We start from the raw sequence: 22,205 nt of genomic DNA on the forward strand, positions 1-22,205 counted from the left end.
GTGGACATCCCTATAGGCTGTGGCCTATGCAACTACAATGAGAGTGGCATACCATCAGCTTTTTTTGTTTTTGGCACTGCCGTGTTGGAAACGTAATTTTCAGTACAACCACTTTGTTGGATGCAACTTACATAATTACAACTGATCATTAATGTATACATTGCATAATGACTATGATATATAATTTTCTTTGGCAGAAAGGTCCAAGGTGGAAAGATAACTTGAGACAACTGTTATGTCACTTTTAATAAAATATAATTTATTAATAATAATGATTATTACTCATGTAAACACATTCATCAATTAGATTTTTATTTTGAAGGACTTGACCAGAAGTACCATTGTGTAATCTTGCTACACTTCCACTATTGGCAAAAATCCAAGACAGCCCAGCCTCTTCCTAAACCTCTCTCACAACCTGGGAATGTCCACCACTGAATAACCCCTTTTACGATGAAGCTTGATTTGAATCTAGTTTTTTTAATTTTCAGTACTTTCGAGGTCACTCTCCTGGAATATTGTCCAACTCATTGCAAGTGTGACTGGGACATCTACAGTGTGTCATGTGTTGGAGCTGAGGTCATGCCTGTATTCCATTCCAGCACACAGGAGGTGTAAGTAACCACATCTTTCAACTCTGATTTTACCTTGTGACGTTTTGTTGAAGACAAATCACAATACGGTAAATTTGGTTTCAGGTGGCTTGTGGGGACCAAACTTTCTTTTCTTCCTCAGAATGCATTTACCAACTTGGCCAACATTGCTCACATGTAAGATCCTCTTTTTTTACCTTACACTTTTCTTTCAAACCAGTGAAATGGGAAAGAACAAAGATTATCACTTACCAAAAAGAACTATAAACTAAATTAAAAATTAAAACACTTTCACGCTTTGCTTGCTGTCATATCATTAGTTAAAATTACAGTACTAGCTGCATCTTCATTTTGTCCATCCACGGTAAACTCACTCACACCAAGTTATTTTAAGTGGATGGGGTCTGAAATGAATTACTAAAAAAACTCCTTTTGTGCTTGGTGCAACTTTGGTGCCACACTCTGTTTGTGCTTTATGTACTCCTTCAGAACGTCTGCTACAACACAACTTCAGTCTTTTAGGTATTTATTATTCTGTGGGACATCGATGTTAGTTCCAATTTTCATGGCAATCCATCCAATAGTTGACATAAGACATTTCTTTAAAAACCACAAATGTCACTGTGGCACTATAGGAAAAGTCAGAGAATCACCAAAGTCAATAAGAAACATTGTCTGGAGAGCATGAATGTTTTTACCACATTTTGTGCAAATCCATTAAGTAGATGTTGACACATTTGCGACCAGTTCTAACATTTGTGATTACTCCAAATGAATTGCTGAGATGCTGGGGCACAAAGACATAGCTAAAGATAGGTCCAACAAACACAAGCAGTTAGATGATGATACAGGTTTAAACAAACTCCCAGATCAGTAAAAAGCATTCATCGTCAACGTGCCACTTCCACTTTTTAGTTAGGAACTGTTTCCAGTTAAATTATACATCCATCTAGTCAGTTTTGTTGATGCTTGCTGGCTGTTATAGTTGGATAGAAACATGTGGCTTTCTGTAATTCCTCACAAATAATGTTATACTATTAAGCTACTGATTACTTCACTGTAACAATGGGTGAGAGTGGTTTTCTGTATTCAGTGTTTACGGGAAAACACAATTGGCCTCCTGCAAGATAGTTTTTGTATTCTTATCCTAAACCTCTCTTACTTTTTTGAAGAGGTTTGCTCGTACAAAGGTGTGCTGCAATCAGATTCTGCTGCACAAATGTCCAAACTTGTTGTTAATTGCTCTTTTCAACTTGATGAATGCCCCCTGTTCTTCAGATTACATTCATTCAGATTAAGACCTTATTATCCTTAAATCAAACTTTAGAGAAAGACAGACTGTTTTGGACTTGTAAGGTTAGGCCTGGATCATTAGTAAACTTTGTTCATACGTATGAGAATGAGAAAAATGTACCTTTCACTAAGTGAACACAAACTGGCTAATCATAGCATAGCGTCGGCCATCTTCCACCAGGGTCCGACAACTATCTTACTGTGCTCCATAGATTCTCATGTAATTGTTTCAGATTTTCTTCATATTCCGACTGGTCTTGCGGATTTCACACTTGTCATTTACCATGACTGGGGCTTGTGTAGTAATGACATCCGTTACCCGTAGGAGGTGGGAAGTAGATTTGTTTCTAAAACATTACGTTTCTATATAAAAACCTGTGGAGCTAACATTAGCAGAGGACATTAGCACATAATTAACTAGCGTTAGCACTAATATGCTATGCAAGCTACTGATAATGAATGTTTACATGTGCTGCTTTTGCTTTTTAATGATTGGAACAGTGACTAAAGATCTATCCAGCTTTACAAGAACAGTGTTTGATTTCATTATCTTCTATCTCCATCGTCAGGTGATGTGGTGGGTAACTTTTACACTGTGATCTGTAGGTTTTAGCTTATATTTGTATCTCTTTAAACCTGTTTCTCTGCTGAATCCCTTTTTTTTTCCAAAAATGTGATACTTTTTCTTCAGGAGGTGCAGTTAGTGATAGTGTGGGCTCTGTGGTAGCTCGACATCTTGATGGAGTAGCAGCAGGGGGTAGGGCTTAAGGGTCAATTGTGAAAGCAACAAACTCTCTTAAATCCGCCACAGAACAAATTTGTATGTCCAAGTTGTTCTAGCATGAGGCCTAATAACAAACCACTGCAAATCCAAAGTATTAGTCTCCTGATTGTATTTTGTCTGTGTTTTTCCAGATACATCTCTGATGATGATACTATAAGATATCTTGAGAGGCATTCTTTCCACAACCTGTCCAGGGTCACTCACATGTATGTAACTTTGAGCAGTGCAACTTGTCTTTGATTAAAATGAAGCCTACCAAGTATTCCACAATGAATACTTGGTAGGCCTGATTTAGTTGGTAGGCATATGGGTGAATTCACAAAGAATGGATTGCTGTCACTGACTGCACAATTATTGTGCATCACTTTCAACCGCTATCTGCCCTCTTCTCAAGGTCCAATTCCCAAACTATATTGCGCTAATGATATTACAGCATTAGACATTATTCAAGCCGAATTAAATGAGTGAACAGGCTTTCTGCCTGTTTTTCTAATTACCTGCCTACCTGCATGCATGCTTCCCAGGCATGCACTCATTGTGTGACACTGGAGTCTTCCATAAGCTGCTAGCTTGGCAGCTGTGATTACTAACAATAGCCATGTTTGTTGTTTAAGTTCCTTACGATTTCTTATGATTTCTTTCATAATGATAATTTTTAGAGAGTGGTTTGGAGGTAAGCCTGAAGAGATGGGCTGTCGGTGTTGCTGACTTTGCTTTTTTTTTGCTAGATCAGGGACTTTGTGGGTTATCTTTGCGAGCTACTATTATTTGAAAAGAGTTGGTAACAATGGGCATAGTTTTTAAGTCAGGTAATTTTTTAATTCTACCGTACACTTGCTAGTTTCTCAACATTACCAACCCTAGCTCTCATATGCCATGATCACTGGCAAGTCTGAACGTGACACCCTTTATAAATGTGATTTAGACCACCAACTCTCTGAAGACGCCAATAATTTAACTGTAACTGTGTATGGCTATTAGCGCTGATCATTTTTAACTGGCTTATTTTCATAGGAAGCGGCCAAATTATTGCTCCAAATGTATGCATATTTCCTCATTTATATACACACAAATAGCACAGGAGCACCGAGACGATACATGCTTGGCAGTACAGTTAAGGGTACATTGGCTTTGCGAAATATATGGTTTATTTTCATACTATTTGAGTAGATTTAGTCACAAAAGCCGCACAATCCTTTTGTGGATTTGCCCCATAGTGTAATCTTGATAGAAGTGTCATATCATGCTGCGTACCATTGCTATACCGGCCACAATGAGAAGCCTGTGGCTTCAGAAAGTATTCAAACCCCGTTACAGCAGAGTTAGTGGACCCAAGGGCAGACGCACCAGTTAAATGATTGACGAATTTATTGCTAAAAAGGGGAAGAAAGGAGGAATGATGATTGATGTGGGGAATGGCGGAGAGCGAAGCTGAAGGGAAGATGGCTGAGTGGTAGATGGTGTGGCTGGCAGGGTGGCTGAAATGAAGATGGCCTGGCTAATGAGAGCCGGCAGGCAGAGAACCGTTTTTTGGAACACAGGGAAACAAACAATTACTCAAGAGCAACAATATCAGGAAATATCACTGGAGTAACTACACTGGCTGAATCAACTGTAGCAGACTGAACGATCTGGCGATCTGGAGAACTGTACACATCACATCTATTTATTTTATACCTGTGCCTTCAGTGCTGTCCTACAACAGTTGAACCACCTCCTAATAACTTCATTATGACGCCAGCATCACGGTATGCTTCGTCATTAACGGGCAATGCATATAGTCAAAATCAATGTAATTAACACAATGACCAGAACAAACTCACAAGAACCAGTCACATATATTTATATGAAAACAAAGCAGGTAGAATAACATAAAACCCAAATAACACGATTAAACAAGCCTCTGCACATTCCAGTAAAACTGCGGCGCTAAAAAACACACTTGAATGGGCACCATTCAAATATTATTCACATCAGAGGGAACAATATTAACCATATCATAAAAACTACACAATAGCAAAATTAACACAGCAGTAACACTACTGCAGATGTAAAAAAAATCAAAAGCAGTTCACTTACCAAAGCTGCCGTTCCTCCTTTCTTTGACTACAAAGAGTTCAATGTAACAGTTGTACAGTACATCTGTGCGGTTCATTTCCAGCAAGTTCTCGATTCATGGACGCCATTGATGACAGTCGAGCCTCCCCAGTTGTATTTCTTGAATACGTTTTAATGCGTTTGAGGGATGAAAATGTCCGCTCGACAGAGGCAGCAGATATTGGGATTGTCACCGCCAAACATGCCAAAACGCGAAAAATTTAATGTCACGTAAAAACTTCTTACATATCTTTAAACTTTAACTCTTACTACTACAAAGTTCGGCTAGCTAGTTTCACAACAGTCACATTAGCCCACTGACCAATCAAGCAGCACGTTAATGCTGACGTACTTGTAGGCCAGCTAGAAGGCTCTGGCATGTCAAAGAATACGCCCAACATGTCAAACTAAAGATCTCATTGGTTGAAGACTATGACAATCAACAATATCGTCCCCATTTACTTAAACTGCAAAGGGATTCACTCGGAATTCTGAAGGCCTTCTTTTACTTAGAGACACTATGGGGGCGAAATCTGATAGGATAAAAGCTCTACTTAAAACAAGCTGCACTGGAAGCAGCGCAACTGAGGAAGACAGTAGCTATGCAATGAGATAATAAGCTAATGGGGAAAAAGTATTTAGAATACATGTAATGTAATTATGAAAAATAATTAAATATAAAATAGCTATAACTTTGTGATTCTGTCTAGGCCAGCAGAGAAGGCCTTGCTGGCCCTGACGGCCCACCACTGCATCTATTGCACTTCTGCCCATCCTGATAGAGCAGACCTGGGCATCTTACGGCCCGCGGGCCACATCCGGCCCTTTGTGCGTCCCTGTCCGGCCCGCGTGAGGCCAATCATAAATTACAAAATAAATTAAAAAAATATCTATGTCAAGTGTGCAATACAACGGTGCTGCTTTTGTTTTGAAAAGCGTTATTTGTATTACTTCCGTGTGGACGTATGCGCGTGCGTGATTGTGAGTGAAGGTGAACAGCGGCAATCACAAATTACAAAATAAATTTTAAAAAACATATATGTCGTGCGTGCAATACAACAGTGCTGCTTTTATTTTGAAAAGTGTTATTTATGGACGTATGTCCGTGCGTAACCTGTGAGTGAAGGTGCACAGCGACAAGTGATGCCCGGTTACCCCCGAGATGTCCGCTCACGCTAAAAAAAGAAAAGTTGATGACGAATGCCGTGTTTTCAACAAGACACTGCCAAGTATTTCTTTACAGAAATTAAAGGTAAAGCCGTGTGCTTAATTTGTGGTACACAGGTTGCTGTGTTTAAAGATTATAATTTGAATCGCCACTACACGACGAAGCACGAGGATAAATACCGGAATCTGTCTGATGAAGAGCACGCAAGGGAGGCTGATGCGTTGATGGTAAAACTGCAAACCCAACAAGGACTTTTTACCAAACTTCACACCCCCAGAGATAAAATAATATTAAAAATAAATTAATATTAATATAATATTAATATTAATAAATTAATAAAAAAATAAAAATAAATTGCAGTGATTCAATGATTGTTTTTGTTTTCTTATTTCAATTTCACATAGCCTAATATAAATATTTAAGGATTAAGAGTTTAAATAAAACCATCAAAAGCAATCTGCTTTTGTATAAAGTCAAGTTAGGTTAAATGAAATTATTATTATTTATCTTACGGTATATCAAAAATAATATTGAGCAAAATTTAATTGAAATATTGTCGATGTGGCCCTCCAGCAGTGCTAGGGTTGCTCATGCGGCCCCCGGTAAAAATTAATTGCCCACCCCTGTGATAGAGGGATCCTTCCTCTGTTGCTCTCTCTAAGGTTCCTTCCTTTTTTTCTCCCAGTTAAAGGAGTTTCATTGGCTAGTTTTTACTGTTCCTATGTGAGGGTTCCGGGACAGAGAATGTCGTATGTGTACATATTGTAAAGCCCTCTGAGACAAATTTGTGATTTGTGATTTTGGGCTCTACAAAATAAATGTAATTGAATTTTTCAACAAAAATGTTTAATTTTTTCTTCGAGTCAATCTTTTTTCAGTGACTCAATTTGATTTTCAGTTTCAACATTCTGTCTCATTTTCGGTGTGGAGGGGAGGGGGAAAAGAGAGCATGGACCCATGTCCCCTCCGAAACCTCTGACATCACCACACACCGAGCATGGAGTAGTAGGTTTGCAATGCTACATGTAAAATTTCATTTAAACAGACACCACCCAGTTTTTTGTTCGTAATTTAACTATTTTAATACTGTGTATACAGTCTTTACGTCAAGGTATACACTCTCTTTATCGATCCACAGGTACTGCAAAACTTGTTTTTTCTATCTTTAGCTTGGATTAGGATTTAATTTGAATGCAGTAATTGTTTGTAATGTTTTAACAGGATTAGGGGATGTGTTATGTGTAGCAAGCTAATTGTTCCAATGAGCGTTGACATGCTCTATAGTTGTTTCCATGAAAAGAAAGATGCCATATTCAAGCAAGTTTAATATGGTCAAAATATATGGTCAAAATATGTTGTGGCCGCCTCATACGCCGCTATGAGAGAGGACTGTATGTGTAAATATGTGAGCCACTATATTAAAGTGATTGTGTTTTGAGTTGAATTATTTTGCTACATAGTATTTTGAGCTAAGGCAATTTTTGTGGATGTGGATTATATGTTAAGCCCAAAGAGTGTACACATGTAGTACAAATCACTTTTGAGAACGAATGAAATGATATTTTAAAATATTTAAAAAACGTACATGATGAAGAGATTCTGATAAAATGAACCATGTAACCTATTTTAATCACTCAAAAAAATATAAATACACAAAGTACTTCAAGGTACTACAAGTACTACCACAATTTCACCTATTTCTCACCAGGAGAAGCCGAGCAATGTTCACAGTTATCGATCCCAGCCGCGATCTACGGCACTTTTCAGACAAAGAGAATATTCACGTGGACCACCAGAAGAAACTATGTCGAACTGTAGCTTCAGAATATTTATACTTTTCACCGTTAAAAAGTAACAATTATTCTACCTCGGATCAACACACAGCCTAACAGCATAAATATTGAAACGCTTCGTACCTTTTAGATGTTTTTATGGAAGAAAATCGGCCCGTAATCCATCGAATCTATTTCCTGCATTCTCAGCTGGTTTCTCTCTTCACTAGCCCAAAACAAGTGAGTCTCTCCGACATACTATGACGAATGAATTATAATTTCAGTTTTGGCCAATGGGTTTGACCCATGGGGGCGGATCACAGTTTTCGATTATTTTATTGGCTTAAAATTCTGTCAAACAACTCGAAGATCGCATCATACACTCCTCAGACTCTTCCGGTTCAAAGCTTATGTCACATGCGCAAATCGGCCAATCACAGGCTTTAGTAAGGTTCAAATACATCACGTAAAACTCATATTCTGAGGAAAATTAGACATATTTTACAGGTTTTTATATAGCACAGGCTCTGAAAATGATGCCAAGCTGTTGTATTAGATAGATTGAACACTATTAGTGATAAAAGAAGTGAAAAAAATAGTTATATAGTATTTAAAAGTCCAATACAAGAGCTATATCGGCTGCGTCCAAAATCAGAATTGACTCAGCTGACCTGTACACCGGCATTTTCTCAGGCATACTTCACTCTATCAAAGCCAATTGTTTTTTTAAAATGACTGCTGACATGATATGGTATGATTTGAGAGAGTTTAAGCCTAGGACAGCATAATTTCAAATCAATAAAATGGATTTTTCTTTCAGGCGAACCTGAAATTTTTTTATTTGAGCTGTGTGTTATAGTCATTCAGCATTAATTAGTAACATATACACTGATATGTACATATATAAAAAAAACTATCACAAGTGTTAGTGTTATAATTCCATTGAAATGATTCAAATAGACCTCGTAGTTAGTGAGATAAGCCCCTTAGAGTGTGGGTATGACATTTTCGAGCAGAGGTCTCAAAATAGGCCACGAGTTCAAAATTAAACTTAATCATTTTAATTCATGTGCACCTTCTTCAGGCACAATGTTTTGTATTATTTATCGTCAGTTTGGGTACACCAATTGTTATTTAAATTGTGAAACTTTACTCAGAGACCTTAACATGACTGGGAAGTCTAAGCCATTGTGTACAGTAAGAAACAAGCTCTGGTCTGAGCAGGACACTAACTTTGGTCCTCTCTCTATCCACCCACAGATAAATTGGACATATTGGCTACACAGTTCTTCCTAGCCTGTGTAACCTTTGCTGACGTTTAATATTTCACGTTGGTCTGGTGGTGGTAACAATGGCAATGTCTTCTAAAGTAAGTGTGTTTCTCTCTGCTGTTGTTTTTTCATATAGAACCATAGGCTAAAGTAAGCATTTAACTGACGTTATGTTGGTCCGGCAGAGGTCTGTTGGAACAAGCCTTAACGATAGCTAATATGTGTCAGCTAGCTAATGTTATGTTCTGAGTAAAAAAAACTAATGCAAAGGGAAACAGACTTTGGGAGGCTTGGGAGTTGCAGGTGAAGTTGTGAGATCTATCTCTGTAGATGTGCGGTAATGCCAGAGGCTTATTGTGGTCAAGCCAGCACCATTTGAATTATGATGCACGTCTATTCCTATATGTTACAGTACCAGTGCTTGGAGCGGCCAAAAGAGGAAAACCTCATATTTCAGTGATAATCTTGCATGCTCAAAAAAATATATTATATTACAAATTAAATATCAAATTAGTCATGTTGAATATGTAACTTGTCATCAAAAAAGTCCTAATATGGGCAGTGAAACCATAGACTGTATAAAAAGCAGACTTAGTCACCGTGATGTCACCCATGGTCTTGTGGACTTCTGTTCTATTTCATCCTTACTGACCGCCAGAGGCAGTGTTTAACACTGGATATCTTCTGTCTCGCGCATGCGTAGGTCGAATATTTATATCAACAAAGTCACCTGTGACCTCGGATGACCCCCCGTCGTCTATAAGTTCCGGTGTCATTCCGAGCTCAGTCCTTTTTCATCTTCTCGCTGCGTAGGTTAACTACCATGGTAGTAGAAGCTTAAAGCGAAAAATAAATAAAATTACCTTGTCTACGATCAAGCCTTGTGACCACCGGTCGGAGTTGCGGTCTTCGCCCTCCAAAGGCTGCGACAAGCGGTCCCTCTTAGGAGGGAACGGCGTACTTCGCCGTACCAAAATCGCGAAGACAGCAGATCGGTGAGATCGACTATCATTGTTTGTCTATACTGTTGTTTGTTTTTCCGGTTTGCAAAGCGCCTCCGCGCTAGCTAAACGAGTGCTAACGTGAGCGCTAAACATTTCGGCAGCAATTATCTGGTGGAGAGTGCGCTCCTCTCTCACTGTAAAGATTGTTTGTTTGTTTTTTGGGCCGGTTCCCACAGTAGCAGAGTGCTCTCGCTCACGCTAACTGGTGGGACTACAATATCTGCAGCAATTATTCTGGTGAAGAGAGTGTCCTCGCTCCCCTCTCACCCTTCTCACTGTAAGGACTGTTTTTGGCCTGTTTTTCCACAGTAGCAGAGTGCTCTCGCTCACGCTAACTGGTGGGACTACAATATCTGCAGCAATTATTCTGGTGAAGAGAGTGTCCTCGCTCCCCTCTCACCCTTCTCACTGTAAGGACTGTTTTTGGCCTGTTTTCCACAGTAGCAGAGTGCTCTCGCTCACGCTAACTGGTGGGACTACAATATCTGCAGCAATTATTCTGGTGAAGAGAGTGTCCTCGCTCCCCTCTCACCCTTCTCACTGTAAGGACTGTTTTTGGCCTGTTTTCCACAGTAGCAGAGTGCTCTCGCTCACGCTAACTGGTGGGACTACAATATCTGCAGCAATTATTCTGGTGAAGAGAGTGTCCTCGCTCCCCTCTCACCCTTCTCACTGTAAGGACTGTTTTTGGCCTGTTTTCCACAGTAGCAGAGTGCTCTCGCTCACGCTAACTGGTGGGACTACAATATCTGCAGCAATTATTCTGGTGAAGAGAGTGTCCTCGCTCCCCTCTCACCCCTCTCACTGTGAGGACTGTTTTGGCCTGTTTTCCACAGTAGCAGAGTGCTCTCGCTCACGCTAACTGCTGGGACTACAATATCTGCAGCAATTATCCTGGTGAAGAGAGTGTCCTCGCTCCCCTCTCACCCCTCTCACTATAAGGACTGTTTTTTGGCCTGTTTTTCCACAGTGGCAGAGTGCTCTCGCTCACGCTACTGGTGTGACACCAATATCTACAGCAATTGTCCTGGTGAAGAGAGTGTCCTCGCTCCCCTCTCACCCCTCTCACTATAAGGACTGTTTTTTGGCCTGTTTTTCCACAGTGGCAGAGTGCTCTCGCTCACGCTACTGGTGTGACACCAATATCGGCAGCAATTATCCTGGTGAGGAGGGCCCTCGCTCCCCCTTCACTGACTGTCCCCTGCCTCTTCTTAAACATTCAGCAGAGCGTCCCGCTCAGACTGACCTAGAGAATCGGCCATGTTTGACTTTCCTGGCTGTAGGGCCTGTATGGCTCCTCTTCAGCCTGAAGATGGCCATGACCTCTGCCCCGCTTGCCTTGGCCTTGAGCATCTGAGGGAAGGTCTCTCGGAGAACCCATGCATGAACTGTGGCATCATGCCTCGAGCAGTGAGGGCTGCTAGGCTCGCCGAGGCTGAACACCTGATGGGTGTGGTCGACCTCCCCCTGTCAGGGCAGGTGAATCCAGCCTGACCTACTAAACGTAGGGCCGCAGAAGCCGCAGGGGCTCCCCCCAAGAGGGCTAAGTCCAGCGGTATGTCCTCTAGAGTGGATCTGCTGACCGCAGAGCTAGCTCAAATGAAGTCTCTTCTCCTGAACCTCCAACCTAGTGCAGGGGGGATTGAAGCAGTAGATCCACCTGCGGCTGAGCTTGGCTCAGAGGAGGATGTTCTCTCACTGGCAGCGTCAGCCAATCTCTTTACTGAGTGCAGTGAAGGCCGGCCCTCCCAGGCTTCTGGGCCTGGCTCCTGTCCCTCGACTCAGAGCTCTTCGGAAGGGGCAGTCGATAGCTCCATGGGGTTTGTCATGCGTATGGTGCTGGCACGCCTGCAGTTAGATACGCAGCAGCCGGAGCCCCCTCCTACGAGTGCCTTCTTCAGGCGCGTTCCCGCCCCCACCACCTTTGCTGTTCCTCCCTCCGAAGAATATCTGAGGGAGCTGCATGCATGTTGGAGAGACACCGGGACTTTGTCCCGTCTTACATCGGACGGACGAACCCTGGCGACCATGCAGGACGCGGCGAAGTTTGGCCTCGCCCGTATGCCAGCCGTTGAGCCGACTATTGCGTCCCTCATAGTTTCCCCTGAGGAGACCCTGAGGCCCGATGCCAGGTGCCCTCGACCCCAATGTCGGGTCACAGATGATATGCTATCCAGGGCTTATGATACAGCAGCGCGCATGGGTCGTATTGGCAACTCCCTCTCCCACCTCATGCTTGCCCTCTCAGCCTCTCTGCAGCAGGCTACTCCCGACGCTTCCACCACCAGCCTCAGTGACGCCTCACTGCAGGCGTTTGCACTCATGTCAAGAGAACTTGGACGGCTGATGTCCACCCTGGTCCAGACTCGCCGCCAGGTTTGGCTGGCGCAGTCGCCCTTGTCTGAGGCATGTCGGAGGACCCTCCGTACTATCCCAGTAGAACCTGGTGAGCTGTTCGGGTCAGCGGCTGTACAGGCGCTTCAGCGGACTGTTGAAGCTAGCCAGACCAGGCAGCAGCTCTCTGGCCTTCGCAGGGACGTGCCCGCTCCCCGCAGATCTAGGGCCCCCACTTTACCCTTCCGAGGCCGTTTTCAGCCCCCAACTCACCCCAGTAGCCGCCACAGGCCTCAGCGTCCCGCTGAGAGGCCGGCCCGCTACCCTTACAGCCGTGCTCCCGTCCCCCCCAGACAACCTCCGGACATGGGGACTACCAGTCGCCCCCCCAGAGCCTCAAGAGGCAGGGGGCCCAGGAGATGATGTCTCCTGGCCGGCTGTCGGTTGTTTCTCCCAGCAGCACATCAGCTACTGGGCGACCCATGCTTCGGACCCCTGGGTGGTGTCCACCTTAACCCAGGGGTACAAGCTTCAATTCCGACGCCGGCCCCCAGCCTCCAGCCGGGTCAAAATAACCAGCATCACCGATCCGGCAAAATCCCTAGCCCTGAACCAGGAGTTAGCTGCGCTCCTGTTCAAGGGTGCAATCGAGAGGGTGGACCCCCTGTCACAACCCGGGGGGTTCTACTCAACTTACTTTCTGGTAAAAAAGAAAGGCGGCGGACTGCGCCCAATCCTAGACCTGAGGGAACTCAACAAGTTCCTGAAGGTGTTACCGTTTCACATGCTGAGCACAGCAGACGTCCTTCGGGCTGTTACCAGGGGGGAGTGGTTCACGTCTGTCGACCTGAAGGATGCCTATTTCCATGTTCCCATTGTGCCCCACCACAGGCGGTTTCTTCGCTTCGCCTTTCAGGGCGGTCACTTCCAGTTCAGGGTACTCCCATTCGGGCTCTCCCTCTCCCCACGGGTGTTCACGAGGTGTGTTGCTGCTGCCCTTTCCCCCCTGCAATCACAGGGCATGAAAATACTGCCGTACTTGGACGATTGGCTGATCTGTGCGCCATCCCGGCTTCAGGCGGCACAGGACACTGCTCGCCTTCTTTCCCACGTGGCCCGGTGGGGCCTCAGGGTGAACAAGGAGAAGAGCTCCCTGAGCCCTTCTCAGAGCATAACCTTCATTGGTCTGGCTCTAGATACAGTCACTATGAGTGCCTGTCCGTCACCCCAGCGTGTGGACAACATCCTCCACAGCCTCGCTTCCTTCCAAAGGGGCAGGCTGTTGCCCTACATTCTTTTTCTCCGCCTATTGGGCAAACTGACAGCTGCCTCAGCTGTCGTTCCCTTAGGTTTGCTGTCACTGCGCCCCCTACAGAGATGGCTGAACAGCCTTCGCTTGGACGCCAAGCGGCACAGACACAGAGCAATAGCAGTATCAGAACAGTGCCTACTCTCTCTATCCCCATGGAGGCAGAGAGCATATCTGGCAAACGGGGTCCCCATGGGTTCGGTCCCATTCCGCCGGGAGGTGGTTACGACAGATGCCTGCCTCTCAGGATGGGGTGCAGTGTGGCAGAACAGGACTGCTCAGGGGCAGTGGTCTGCTCAAGACCGCACAAAGCATGTCAATGTTTTGGAGCTAATGGCCGTGCACCTAGCGCTCAAACATTTTCTGCCATACTTGAGGGGAAAGCATGTGCTTGTCCGGTCGGACAACACCCCTGCGGTTTTTCACATAAACCATCAAGGGGGCACCAGATCCGCAGAGTTGCTACGGGTATCCCGTGCCCTTCTGACTTGGGCTGCCCCTCGCCTTACCAGCCTTCGGGCAATGTACCTACCAGGAGAACGGAACCAGGTCGCAGATTTCCTGTCCCGTCACAAGCCTCCACCGGGGGAGTGGAGGCTTCATCCAGAGGTAGTACAGAACATTTGGGGTCTCTTCGGCAGGGCAGAGGTGGATCTCTTTGCCTCGGAGATGTCGACCCACTGTCCCCACTGGTTCTCCTTGACGGAGGTGACCAGCCCTCTGGGTCAGGATGCCCTGGCTCACACATGGCCAGAAGGGCTTCTTTATGCCTTTCCACCGTTCCCTCTGATCTTGCCAACGCTTCTCAGAGTTCTTCACCAGGGCCACAGGCTTTTGCTAGTGGCCCCCTTATGGCCAGCCAGGATTTGGTTCTCCCTACTGCACAGACTCTGCTGCAGGACACCCTGGCGCCTCCCCGAGGTCAGATTTGGCATCCCGATCCCAGCCGCCTCCAACTATGGGTCTGGCCATTGGAGGGCCCGACCAGCCGCTGACTGGCTGCACAGAAACAGTCAGAAGAACTATCCTTAATGCCAGGGCACCATCTACCCGTCTGCAGTATGAAAACAGGTGGAGGTTCTTTTCTGACTGGTGTGCGGTTCGGAACGAGGACCCGGTACAGTGTCCCGTGCCTGTTATACTTGAGTTTCTGCAGTCCCTCCTAGATAAGGGCCGGTCTCCCTCTACCCTGAGGGTATACGTGGCTGCTCTTTCATGGCACCACGCTAAGGTTGACAATAGCACAGTAGGGAGCCACAGACTGGTGTCCCTCTTCCTGAGAGGGGCTCTGCGATTGCATCCCGCGAACGCCCCGAAGGCCCCTACATGGGACCTACATTTGGTATTAGACACCCTATGCCTGCCTCCTTTTGAGCCCCTGGCACAAGCAGAGCCGAGATGGCTGGCAACCAAAACGGTTTTTCTCCTTGCCATCACTTCAGCTAAACGTGTAGGCGAGCTGCATGCCCTGTCGGTGAGTGAATCATGTCTGAGGTGGAACTCAGATGGCTCGGGTGTTACTTTGTGGCCTAATACAGCGTTTCTCCCAAAGGTGCTGACACGCTCTCATATCAACCGGCCTATCCAGCTCGCACAGTTTGACCCCCCATCGGGAGAGGAGAGGTCAAGGCTACTGTGCCCAGTGCGGGCCCTCAGAGCCTATGTGGAGGCCACCGCTTGCATACGGCGGTCGGAGCAGCTCTTTATCAGTCATAGTGGGCCTAAGAAGGGCTGTGCCCTTTCAAAACAGCGCCTGTCCCACTGGATAGTGGAGGCCATTGCCTATGCATACAAAGCGAGCAACCGTGCTCTACCATCCGGAGTGAGGGGCCACTCTACCAGGAGTGTCTCCACGTCATGGGCAGCCCTGAGAGGTGTGCCTGTGGAGGATATATGTGCTGCGGCCTCATGGGCATCACCGAGCACATTCACCAGACACTACAGTGTGAACGTTGCCACCCCTCACCCACTGGGGAGGGTTCTTTGGCCAACTTCCTCTGCCTGAACTATACGAGGTTGGTACTTATGATTCCTCGTGACTCTTTTGGTATAAGTCATCCAGTGTTAAACACTGCCTCTGGCGGTCAGTAAGGATGAAATAGAACGAAAGTTACGAATGTAACTACGGTTCTATGAATCCTGGATGACCGCCAGAGTTCTTGGTCACTCGGAATCCCGTGAACTCGCGAGAAGATTCCGTAGGACTGAGCTCGGAATGACACCGGAACTTATAGACGACGGGGGGTCATCCGAGGTCACAGGTGACTTTGTTGATATAAATATTCGACCTACGCATGCGCGAGACAGAAGATATCCAGTGTTAAACACTGCCTCTGGCGGTCATCCAGGATTCATAGAACCGTAGTTACATTCGTAACTTTCGTTTTAAAGCCTTGAGATCGCCATTTTGGCTGTTGCCATGTTGGTTTTCCACTTGAAACTAGAGATTGAGACCAAAAACTCATGTTTACAATGTTTACTGAGGTAATAAATCAAGTGAAATGTAGGCTCATTTTCTCATAAACTTCTTCAATTAGACTTAGTTTTGCAACCAGAGGAGTCGCCACTTGCTGGCCATTATAAAGAATGCAAGTTTAAGGCACTTCTGCATTGGTTTCAGTTTTCAGACCCAGTTGCCACATGAGTGAAACTAGGTTACTTTAAACAAGTACGGTAATGTGCAGGAATGACAATGACAAATTCCTCATGTTTGAACTTTAATAAAAACTTTGACTCCAAATATCTTCAGTGGATTAAAACAATATCATGAATCTGAACTGTAAAATACAAACCACACTGATCACAGTAAGCAATGGCTCGATGCTTCGTGATGCCAGAGGATTTTGAATGGACTGAGTCCCGAAGTGACGTTTTCTCCGTAGTATACACATTAAATCCCGCTCTCCTCGACCTTTTTTCTCAAAACCCTCCAGTCCATGACAAAACAGTGACTGAAAACTGAAAACTATTGTAGCTAAGAAAACGAGAATAACATGGAAAAAAGTATCAGAAGATATTCATCGAAAAACAAATCGGAATGAAAAAATATCAAAATAGAATAAATAATTATAAAAACATTTTTTTATTTTATTTTGTTGTTCTGTGTAACGTTTTTAGTGTCAATACTTGTTTCTGTGCCAATCATAGACTGATTATAAAAGTAGAGGTGGTCACTGTGACGTCACCCATTGTTTTGTAGAATGGTTTTGAAGCGCAGAGTTTGGCATTTTGGGTGTTGCCATTTTTTGGAACTAGAAGTGACCATATTTGGAAGAGAGGGTCGGAGCCAGGGAAGAGCGAGGCTGGCAGGGCCCAGTAGAAGGTAGTGCTAGCACCAGCTTGGTTAGCAAGGTTAAACAGGTGAGTTATATAAAAATGTAACCCCCGCACAGTTGATGAGTTATGAATAAAGAAATAAGCAAAAGTCATTTTTTGTACCGGGCTGTGATCATGTTGATTTCTGCTGCAAATTTGGGCATTTTAACATCGAAGTCTTAAGAATTTGATTCAATTTTGGGGCCAGCCTCAAGTGAATATTGCAGGAACTGCAGTTTTTGACATTTCAGCATTGGCTTTATTTTTCAGACCCGGAGGTTGTAGCATGGTGCCAAAACAACTTCTTCCAAGTGTTTCAATGCCAATGTTTGGATCTTGTTTTCAAAGCCAAATTGTATTCTTAATGCCAAAATGTACTGTCACTGCCCTGGCTACACACATACTGTATATACATAGGTCAACATTCAAGAAGTTGGACATTGTACGGGAGATATGGTCAGAAAATGTTATGTTTTGACCAAACTAAATATTAAACTATTATGAGCTTTTTCCTTCAAGAAAAAGAAAGAATTAAGAAATATTGATGTGTGTCTGTATCTTGTGTGCCCAATAGACAACTAACTGGTATCAAAACACTGTCATACATCGACCAAGAGGCATTTAAAAATCTGCCTAATTTAAAGTACCTGTAAGTACAATTACATTTTCCCATGTGTAATCCTTGTGTATCATATAGCTTATCATATTTCACAAGGAAACATAGTAGAATTTCTATGTTCCCTATTAACCATAAACTGGCTACTGACTGAGATTTATCTCAATACAGTGGAATCACCAATACAGGTCTCACCTCCTTTCCTGGGCTACAATATATTCAGTCCAGCAAAGAGGATTTTATTTTGTATGTACCATTTAAATATACCTAACTGTAATGTCAATTGTTTTGCTAAGATTTATGAATTTTTAAAGTGTAAAATATTTCATGTTCATACCTTTCTGACAGGGAGATAGTGGAGAATGTCTTCCTACAAGTTATACCTGCTAATTCTTTCACTGGAATATCTGAGAATGCTTTGACCATGTAAGTATGATTTATAGTTTAACAATGACTCGAATGTCAGACCTCATTGTCACTGACCCACAGGAATTGAAATTGCAATTCTATAGTTATTTTTGCTAATTTTCTCTTACAGCTTTACTAAAGTATGATTTTATCTCTTGTCATCTGAATGCACTTACTTTGTTTATTATTTGCTTACTTACAATTACTTTTTTAAACTCTGAAACAAATGTTAAGTTATGACAATGTCAAGGCATAACTGTAAAATCTTGCTATTTGCTTTAGTCAAGTCAGAATGGGGAGAAACAGCATAGACACAGTCAATGCAGGGTGCAAAAGGTGATGCAAAAGTTTCTTGTGACAAATAATAATCTATGAAATAATAAACAATGAAAATGTTCAGACAAAGGCAGCCCCCACAGCTACTCGGGAATTTTGGGGCTAAGTGTCTTGCCCAAACACATCGACATGGAATGGTGGCAGCGATTGTACCTCTGATTGAAGGACGACCCGCTCCATCACTGAGCCACAGTCGCTGACTGCTCCAAAAGATGGCAATCGGGTAGGGAGGGGTAGCAGCAGGTACATCTTCCCTTAAGAAAAACTCAAGAAATCTGCAGACATACCCACAGAGACATACAAATAGGGACCTAAGGTACACGGCCATGGCAAACAAAGTATTGACAACGGGTGAAAGATACATTTGCGGCATGGTCTGCAAGAACAACCGGGGCTGGAGAGAACTATGCAGAGCTCAGGAACCACTCCTGGTGAGACTTAGGAAGAGCCAGGCCAAGAGTCACCCCACATTGCCCAGAAACGCGCCAGAAGCTCTTGCTCCAAATAAAGTAGTTCAATCAAGGGGCCTCCAGCCAGTCATTTTTAAAAGAGTAGTTTCAGTCTAATGAAACGGAAACTGAAACATTATCTAAGACTAAGTATGGCTGGAGTTGCCGGTTGTTATCGTTACTCTCAACTCTATATATATACTAGTATCTTGGCTCCCACAAGGTGGATGTTATAGTCCTTAACAAGTATTTTTCTAACATAACTACAGAAAATAATGTAGAGACAGTGGCTGCCTTGTGTTTGTAAATAGTGCTAGGTTAATACAAATAAGCCACCCTCTTGAGATACCGAGTATCACTCTTTTTAGTCTGATATGTTACATGTGGAGAAAGCAAAAAATCTACCTGCCTAGCTACAGTTCTTATAAGCACAACCTGCCCCGGGGCAGGTTGTGGGTGGTGTACAACTGGAATAGAATTAGACTTTTAAAGTGTGTAATTTTAACCAATTATGTAATTGATACATTTTAAATTATTTAAAAAATATTTTTATTTGCATAAAAGAAATGTAATAAAAAAGATCTTAATGCTAATACATGTTTCAGTTTACCTATTTGATGTACAATAAATCAATTTAAAAATGAAATCATACAAATTTCTTAAAAATATTCTACTTTTTCTTTTTTTTCTGTGACTGCCTCTCATATTCCATCTCATAAATCCTTATTTCTTTGATAATATAAGATATAAAAAGCAAATCGAATAATTAATTGGAAAATTTGCCTCCCTCCTCTTGCAGTGAGAGTTATTACACAAAGACTATCTGCCTGCATTTGGAACAGGCACCGCTTCAGTATTTTACAAGTACCAACCTGTCCAAAAGCAGCAACATGACATCTTTATCTGGCCTTAGTCTCTTCTTTCAGAGCCCTCTAACGAGGAAAAGCTATACTAACCATGTCTTTCCTCACCGTAGATCAGTTTCTTTGTTTTTCTTCTTAATACATACATTATTGTATTTTGACTCCGCACAGCACATATGTAGCAACTGATAATGCTATTGCGAAGCTTACAATATTGTAACCCTACAATACTAAGGGGGCCTTTAGTGCTCATGATTGGAGAAGAGTACTTCCCATAGAGTCCAGTAGAGGGCTTCGCCTGTGTTTAAAGAACTTGGGATACAATATTGTAACCTTCCTTCTAACACACACTGGTGCTGAGAGACAAACCCTCAATTTACTACATGCCCTGGATAAAAACACAGAGAGACACCATATCTGACTGTGAATCTTGAACCCAAACCGATTTATGACATATAGACTCATGTAAGGGCTAAACCTCCTAGGTTTATGATCCCATCTTTCTCTTTTTTTACGACCATCTTCAATCCTGAGAGATAAGCCGATAAGACACAGAGACAAATCCAGTTGTGAATAAATAACTAAAGGAAACCATGAGCTAACACGTTTAATAATGTGAAGAGTGCTTTGACATGTTGGTTTTGTTCCATTGACCTCTCTCCCATAGACTAATTTGTAGATATAATCCACATTTTTTATTCAATTATTTACAATTTCAATTCATATAACTTAAAGTTACTGTGAGCAACTTTTAACTGGTTATGAAACCGTCTCAATTTAATACTAATGCCTCTATATGACCTTCATAAATAAACAAGACCATTAGCAAGAAGATTGGCTGTTTCTATATATTTATTCTTAATGGATGTTATCAATGCCAGATGGTCGGATTATGGGCAAAATCGGACAAAATCATGCAGGTTAACCAGAAACTCCTCCCGCAAAGACCAGCCCTCCGTGGACAGACCCATATCTAGTTTCGCTGCAGCTTTCGACCTGCACCTGCTCTCCACCTCCTGCTCTGCCGGTCCCCACTGGGAGCCAACAACGACTGTACGTTATGGAGGCCCTGCGTGGGCCAACTGTTAGATCCTGCTGCAGTAAAATGAGAGGTAGTCTAAAGGGACTCTGGTGCTTAGAAACACTACCGCTTTTTCTGTGAACTTAGCCATCGAGGTCTACAAGTTAATAGGAGACCCTCATGTCTCCATCATGCAGCAGTTGAAACGCCATGTCCACACATTTTGAATCTACTTATTGTCACACTTTTTCATTCTCTTTGTAAACCATTCACAAATTGACTCCTTAACAATTAATAAGTTCCTTTCCTTGCACCAGCGTTTCAACCCCATGGTAGATACCGCTCTTACCGCCTGGATGATCTGCACCGACTGTATAGACCGTCTAGCCCTCCCCATCCTTTCCCTCTCGGGTGCCAAGACTGGAAAGAATGGCCCAGATTGGGCAGCGCAGCTATTGTACCCATTGCCTGAGACAGAGCCCCCCAGAACTGAGGAACAGTCAGGGCTTTCCTGATCAGGGAATCTGGAGAGCCTTTAGAAACCCCATCATGTGCTATAAAGCCCATATCCACAGCCTCTCAACCATCCACATTAATGCAGCCCTCTGCCCTGCCTGTTGATGTAGGACACCGTGGTGCTTTTGTTGCTCCTCACCAACATGTGCATGCCTAGTATCAGGGGCCTGCAGTGTTGGAGGACCAAGAACTGTCTGTAGAAGCCAAGAACTGCCTGTAGAAGTGTTCTGTAGCCATTCTCTGAACTTAGCCATCAAGGTCTTCAAGATAAAAGGAAATCCTCATTGTTCGGTCATGCAACAGCTGAAGCGCAATGTCCACAGATCTACTGAAGGTGCACGTGACCAGTGCAATGCCAGTCTTTTACATACGAATGCTTACCCCTGGATGGTGAGACTCAAGAGTATCCTGTGTTTCAAAGCCACCTCGACCTGAAAGTAAGTGCTTTGAAGTTGATAGTGGTGAACCAATTGCCCAGCTGAACCAGTTCCGGTAAACGCTTGATGATTAACATACAGAACATCTTGCAGGCAATGCACTGGTTTAGGATACGGAGATCCAAAATGGGTCTGAAATCTGCCGTCTTCTTGGATTCTATCAAGAAGTTTGCAGAGTAAAACCATTTCTGTCTGTCATGACAGACACAACCTGTTTCTGTAACAGGTCTTAGATCTCTGCTGAGAGATAATCCATCTCCTTCTGGGAGGATAGATTCCCCTCCTTGAAGCCCATTAAAGGAGGAGGAACAACATAGAACTGGAAAAAATAACCCAGTCACAATCGACTGTCCTTCCATTCCATTACTACGCAGTAGTGTGGCCACACCTCATAAAACTGTGTTCAAGGACAAGCAATCAGCTGTGGGGCGGCAACAAAAAAGCTGGGATATCCTGTTTGTATCAAGGGTGACCAGAGATGGGCAGTATTTCTATTACTTGTATTTTAAATACGTATTTCAATTACTTTTGAGTATTTTGTAAATTGTATTTGATAGGGCCGATTCAAAATCTAACGTAATTTGTAACAAAATACTTTAGAGTGGAGTAATTTTGTATT

At 43.4% G+C, this 22,205-nt stretch overlaps 1 protein-coding gene across 1 annotated transcript in view; it reads left to right on the forward strand.

Annotated features, from left to right (window-relative positions):
• Positions 1-453: 453 nt before the first annotated feature.
• Positions 454-22,205, forward strand: part of LOC306710614 (thyrotropin receptor-like) — a gene marked incomplete at both ends in the record, with an annotated part of 29,435 nt that continues 7,683 nt past the window's right edge. Inside the window, 6 exons of the mRNA XM_079179256.1 lie at positions 454-614; positions 699-770; positions 2,802-2,876; positions 17,515-17,589; positions 17,728-17,802; positions 17,905-17,982. Coding sequence (XP_079035382.1) covers positions 454-614; positions 699-770; positions 2,802-2,876; positions 17,515-17,589; positions 17,728-17,802; positions 17,905-17,982 — 536 coding nt within the window. The remainder of the gene's footprint in view (positions 615-698; positions 771-2,801; positions 2,877-17,514; positions 17,590-17,727; positions 17,803-17,904; positions 17,983-22,205) is intronic.

This window comes from Pholis gunnellus (genome assembly GCF_910591455.1).
Source record: "Pholis gunnellus genome assembly, chromosome: 18".
Taxonomy (NCBI): Eukaryota; Metazoa; Chordata; class Actinopteri; order Perciformes; family Pholidae; genus Pholis; species Pholis gunnellus.